At 40.1% G+C, this 6,794-nt stretch overlaps 2 protein-coding genes across 2 annotated transcripts in view; one reads left to right on the forward strand and one right to left on the reverse strand.

The window, feature by feature from the left end:
- Window positions 1-461: 461 nt before the first annotated feature.
- Window positions 462-2,094, reverse strand: ier5 (immediate early response 5). The gene has a single exon (XM_046856785.1). The coding sequence runs from the start codon at window positions 1,811-1,813 to the stop codon at window positions 1,094-1,096; it is 720 nt and encodes a 239-aa protein (XP_046712741.1). The 5' UTR covers window positions 1,814-2,094; the 3' UTR covers window positions 462-1,093.
- A 3,690-nt stretch (window positions 2,095-5,784) lies between these two features.
- The window catches only part of stx6 (syntaxin 6), a 13,324-nt gene continuing 12,314 nt past the window's right edge, over window positions 5,785-6,794 (forward strand). The window contains exon 1 of the mRNA XM_046857174.1: window positions 5,785-6,794. This exon is cut by the window's right edge and continues 765 nt beyond it. The gene's annotated coding sequence lies outside the window, so the exon portion shown is untranslated.

Consider the following 6,794-nt stretch of genomic DNA (forward strand, 5'->3'; position numbering starts at 1 on the left):
CTAGTGTTTTAGAGCACACTAAACAGACGTAGTTAAGATAAGCCTTGGAGCCAAGATGGATACTATAACCTGCATGCCGTGAATTCTTCAGCGAATAAACGGCTTACTTTCCGAGCGGTAGAAGAGGTTTCAGTTTCTGAACAGCAGAAGTCTGGATCTTATCTCACCACTGTCTTCCTCTTATGGTTATTTCTGCTCGTTTTAGAGGAAGTGGAGGAGTTCAAGTGCATTTAAGGTTGTCTTTATTGGCTGGAAGTTACACTTTACTATATTCACCCTATGTAAGATCTGAGTTTCCTGAAGACACGAAGTGGCAGTTTATATAAAAAAAAAAAAAAAAAAAAAAAAATCCAAATTCAAATCCTGGTCAATATTAATATCAGTTCTAAAAAAAAAAAAAAAAGATCTTATGGGTTAATGAGTCAGATGTGCAAATAGAAATGAAAGAGGAAAAAAAGGGAGATGGTTTCACTTTTTTTAATACGTGACCTTCACGTAATAGTCAGAACAAGTAAATACCAAAAATACAGATTCATAATGCAACATTGCAAAACAATATTTACATGAACATTACAAAATTTACAAGTCTTCATAAAACAAAGACATCATGGGGAGGAGACAGAACATCTGGATATCATGTGATCACCATTCGACATTTTTTTGTACAAATCGAATCAGCATTAAAAACACATCACACATGATCAATACTCTCCTGATCGTTCTGATCTGATTGCTGGTTAAATTCAGCTGAGCCCACAAATGTCTGGTGGGGAAAAAAAATAAGTTCCGTTCACTGACGTCACATCCCTTGACGTCATTAATCTGTAGTAGCACCAACATGTTAAAGTTTATAGCACGCGCTTCGATCCAAACCGCTCCCGTTGAGAGGACATACTCCAGGGCCCATCAGAAACCAGGAAGTGGATTTGGAACTGGCCTGCGGTGGAAACGCTGCAGTTCGGCCTTGTAGCCGCGGTGCGGGAGGGGAAGTCCCGACCCCCCCAACCACGTGTTTTCGAGAAAACCTCGGCCCAAAAAAGCCCCACGTGCGAGTGAACACGTCGACAAGAAAAAAAAAAAAGAAAAGTCAGTCTCAAAACGCGACGATCGCTGTGCTCCATGGGTTGAGGTTCTTAAGCATTTGGTCGCAGCAGATTTGCCCCGAGTCCCCCGTGTCCTCCTCCTCCTCCTGAGTGTCCTCTTTCGGGTTCTCCTTACTTAATAGTCCAGAGAAACTTGAGCCGAAAATGTTGATGAGGTTCGACACGTTGCCCGTGTCCATCTCCTCGGTTTCCTCCGGATCTAAAGTCTTTTTAGTCCGTTTCTGAGGAGATTCCGTGGACGTCGTGGTGGTGGTGGTGGAGGATTTCTCAGCGCTTCGTTTCCTGGTTGAACAAGCGGCTGGTTTTTGCTCTGAAATCCCTTCCGGTTCTGAAGCAGTGTCCGAGGACGCCAGTTGGGTCTTTTCAGAGTCGGTGTCAGTAACCACACCGGGTTCGGACGAGTCTCCTGTGACGTTTGAGTCCTGCTGGGAATCGGTTCGCGTTTGACACTCGTTCGGTTCACCCTCAACGGCCGCCGTTAGCGTCTCCTTCCCCTCCACGACTTCCCACTCCCTGGTGTCTCCTCCATGCTGGGAACTGAGACACATTCCACTGTAATAGTCGCTGAGGTAAACCTGTCGGGCGCTTCGGAGGACCAGGGACACCAGGAGGTTCTTGTGTAGCTTGATGCCTCCACGTTGTACTCGGGAGTTGTAAATTTTCCCCAACGAGATGCTCATGATCCGGTGTGCCTCCACTTTGTACTCCATAATCGCTACGAATCGGTTCGTGAGGGTTAAAAAAATATTTCCACGATAAGTTCCGCTTTAATCTGAAGGGATTTTCCGATTTTTATTTGAACATGATCCAAAAAAAAAAATTGTACTTCCTCTTTAAGGCGGTTTTCTGTTCACAATCGGGTTTTAGGATCGTATCGCTTTAAAAACAAACACATAAATAAAACCGTGTTGTTTTTTTTTCAGGTTGTCATTTACCTCAGCGCGCTCCGTCTCCGAACACAACTGAACGGCAGCCTAAAGAGGAATGAGACCGCGTCTATTTTTAGGCGCCTTTTATACCGGGACGTGGCAGCGGCCCTGAGCCAATCACGTCACGACTTTTGCGAGCGCGAGCGTTCGGATTTCCGCCCCGCCATCCGACACGGGCCAATCGGAGTGCGATATGCAAATGAAATCGATTTGAATACGAGCGTCGGAAAGAAAAAAAAAAAGATTAAAAGGGACAGTAATGTTTTTTTCGGCCTGTGTTTTTTTTAAATAAACATTTCATTATAGTACAATAGAAAAAAAGCTAAAATTGTATAATCAAAGACGTACTTGATAGATTCATACTTGCCTAATGACTCGTCTGATGGCAAGTATTAAGTCGAAAGGGACAGGATCAATTCCGAGGTTTTAAAAAATAATAATAACAAACAGAATTTAGAGACTGTGACGTCACAAGTCTTATATATATATTTTTTTTATTATGATGATTAATATGTTAGAAATGGCTGGAGGGTTGTTTTGGGTTGATCGAACAGAAAATAGTCTCTGGCCCTTTAAAATGTTCTAGACTGATGTAATGGTGTGTGCGTACGTGTGTGTGTGTGTGTGTGTGTGTGTGTGTGTGTGTGTGTGTGTGTGTGTGTGTGTGTGTGTGTGGTTTACAGCGCAGTCACGTGATCGCTATTGTGAATTGTGACCGTGGAAATGTGAATGGGGCCGTTAGTAGTATAGGGGGGATGGGAGACATGCGGCCTTGTGTTTTCAAAAGACCGTTAGCTCAGTGTGACATTCCCCAAACAAATAAAGGCCAAAAACAAGACTCTGGGACTCTTTGCCTAAGTTGTGACGTATAAGGTTTATTTTCACTCTGGATCAGATATGACTTGGAAGTGCATACGTCATGGCTTTCAAATCAGACCCCACAAATATAAAGTTTCCTTTATGTCTCCACATGGCTGTGGATCAAAATGTCCCACATGTGGTGCACATATATAAATAGAGTCATTCGTCCATGTCTCTAAGTATGATCCAATGTCTCGAGAATGTGAATGCATACACCAGGCCATCACAGAAACAATACAACCCAGACTCACACTCATTCACACTTATTCACACCTATGGGAATTGATTGTGGGAACTGATTTTATGAATTACAGCCCAGTTCAGATATTTGTAAATTGCTTTGGATTAGAGAGTCTACCAAATTGCAGACATAAAACGTAAATATGAAAACAAACAAAAACAACAACAACATAGGATGTGATCTTTATATCAAGATTAACATTTCTGTGCTGATATCTGTTTTCTTTTCAAGGATTACTTCTTGCCCAAATATAGGGCACAGTTTGATGAGGCTGAACTGGACGAATGCTGTTATCTTATGGTAGCACGACAGCGTCTTAACACTCTTAATGTTGTTTTCTTTCATTTCTCGTTTCTCTGTAGATACACAACTAGGAAAGTAGGTTGTCAGCATTGCTGTAACTGCATTAGAAGCCTCTGAGCAGTATTTATTATAAACAGGCATTTTGGTGCGGTGTGAAGAAGACAACAATTTCTTTGTGCATTTATGCCAACGTTTTTTTTTTTTATGCCAAGTGAGTATTACATGATGTTGCATCATGCATTTAAAAATTATCCAGTCTAGAAGGCTCTTTGGGAATAACCTCTGTGTACTGCTTACCTTCTGCATTTATTGTTAATGCCAACTGCCACAGCACAGGCAGACAGACAGACAGACAGACAGACAGGCAGGCAGACAGATCAGCAGACAGACAGACAGTTAGGCAGACAGACAGACAGACAGTTAGACAGGCAGGCAGACAGACAGATCGGCAGATGGACAGATAGGTAGACAGACAGACAGAAAGATAGGCAGACAGACAGACAGACAGTTAGGCAGGCAGACAGACAGATCGGCAGACGGACAGATAGGTAGACAGACAGACAGACAGTTAGGCAGGCAGGCAGACAGACAGATCGGCAGACGGACAGATAGGTAGACAGACAGACAGACAGATATTCATCGTGTGTAAGAATGTGAAAATGTGCAGAAACTATTGGTGCAATGAGAATAAAGATCTAAATGTAAAATTTTAACTTTGGATTGTGTGCAAGATACGTGTAAGGAATGATAAATGTAGAAAAATATAACATATAGATCTGTACAATATGAAATATGTACATTGTATGTACAGATATACAGATAATTAAGGATATGTTGTGAATTTACCGTTATTTATGGTTATAATTATACAGAGATGAATTCAGATTGTACATGGTGATTTCTGGCAGTAAAATCAGTAAAGCATTAACATTTTAGGATTATATAATATACAGTGTTGATGCTGTAGAACGATTAATCTACACAAAATATGACTTTAAAACAACTACACAACAGAGTTACATTTTTCCTCTGGATGAACGGATAAAGGTTTTGTCTGGCTGAATAGAAAGAGTCTTTTCCTTGGTACATATACATTACAGTACAATGAAATTCTTTCTTCCCATATCCCAGCTTGTTAGGAAGCTTGGGTCAGAGTGCAGGATCAGCCATGGCACAGCACTCCAGGAGCAGAGAGGGTTGAAATCCTTGCTCAGGAACCCAAATGTGGCAGTGCTGGAGCTTCAATTGCTAACTTTCCAATCAGGAAGGCCCAGATCCCTGACCACTGACAAATAGATATTTAAGGTAGGCAATAATATTCAAAACAGTAATCAGTAAAACGCTGCTAGCTAGTGGGGTAGGTATGGCAATTAATGAGCGAGCAATATAAATAATTGAATGATTTTTAGCCCTGCAGTTAATAATGCACTAGGCCCGACATGATGACAGCGACTGTTAGTAATGGACTTAGATGTCTCATTTCATGACCTGTTTCAAAAGATCTTTGTGAAGAAGCTGTTCAAGTGGTTTTCAAGCAAATTAGTAATAATACTATCATACTATTGATTCACTATTACTAGATACAGGCCAAACATACAAAAAAAGGAGACATCCACCAATACAGTAACTTAAAAAACGCAAGTTGAACATTGAAAACAATATGTGTAGGAAAAATACTACACATTTACAATATAATGAAATGTACAATGGCCTCTATCTTGCCACGCTCTCGGGTTCTAAGCAGTTCTTACACCAGTGTGACATAATTAACAAATTAAATAACACCTCATACTAATACTCATCGTCCATCATAAACTTGGAATTTACTGAGTAAACTCCTTTCAGCCCAGTAATGTTGCATGGAATGGAGGTGAAACTGTGATTCATTTCCTTTTTATTTTATACATGTCTTGATTTGTTTTAAATTCAGAAAACACTGATAGCACTTTATCCCTCTACAGGCATGTCAGAACGTGTTCTAAACCTTTTCCAGCACACTTTTTTTGTTTGATGTTCACTTTTCTTAAATAGCAATTACCCGTGTCAAGAAAACAAGAAGCATGAAATATAATGTTGAACTGCGCTATTTAGGATGTTGGTGAATTCTGTCTTTCAAAATAAAAAAGGCACAAAATATGTATTTAGAAAGTGTTTCATTCCAACTTTCAGGTGTTCCAGACTCATGCAAATCATCATCGAATGGGTTGGTGGAATATCATATTAATATAATATTAATACAATATTAATAATTCATTCCATTAAAAACACTCCTCCCCAAAAAACAAACAAACAAACAAACAACAACAAAAAAAAACAACATAGTAGCTAGGTAGGGACAGACCACTAGACATTGTATTCAATATGTTTATATTTTATTTTATTACAGTTTGATTTTTCAAATACTGGTGTTTATGGTCTTAGTCTGACAATAGAATATCCACTAGGTGTTTTCTCAAATGTCATTCAATTTTCCAGTTTTTAAAACCTCAGCAAAAACCCATCAGACAGACAGACAGTTAGACAGATAGGAAGTCAAACAGTGAGACAGACAGTCAATTGGTCAGACAGACAAATTGTGAGACAGACAGACAGAAAGACAGTCAATCAGAGAGTAAGACAAGCAAACTGTGATACAGACAAACTGTAAGACAGACAGACAGACAGACTGAGAGCCAAAAAGGCAAACAGTAAGACAGATAGACAGTAAGACAACCAAACAAACAGTGAGACAATCAGACAAACTGTGAGAAAGATAGACATTGAGACAAACAGTGAGACAATCAGACAAACTGTGAGACAGATAGACAGTGAGACAAACAGTGAGACAGAGACAGTGAGACAACCAGACAAACAGTAAGACAATCAGACAAACAGTAAGACAGATAGACAGTGAGACAACCAGACAAACAGTGAGACAATCAGACAAACTGTGAGACAGATAGACAGTGAGACAACCAGACAAACAGTAAGACAATCAGACAAACAGTAAGACAAATAGACAGTGAGACAATCAGACAAACAGTGAGACAATCAGACAAACAGTAAGACAGACAGTGAGACAACCAGACAAACAGTGAGACAATCAGACAAACAGTAAGACAGATAAACAGTGAGACAACCAGACAAACAGTGAGACAATCAGACAAACTGTGAAACAGATAGACAGTGAGACAACCAGACAAACAGTGAGACAATCAGACAAACAGTAAGACAGATAAACAGTGAGACAACCAGACAAACAGTGAGACAATCAGACAAACTGTGAAACAGATAGACAGTGAGACAATCAGACAAACTGTGAGACAGATAGACAGTGAGACAACCAGACAAACAGTGAGACAATCGAGCAAAAAGTAA

This window comes from Silurus meridionalis, chromosome 9 (assembly GCF_014805685.1).
Source record: "Silurus meridionalis isolate SWU-2019-XX chromosome 9, ASM1480568v1, whole genome shotgun sequence".
In the NCBI taxonomy this organism is placed as follows: Eukaryota; Metazoa; Chordata; class Actinopteri; order Siluriformes; family Siluridae; genus Silurus; species Silurus meridionalis.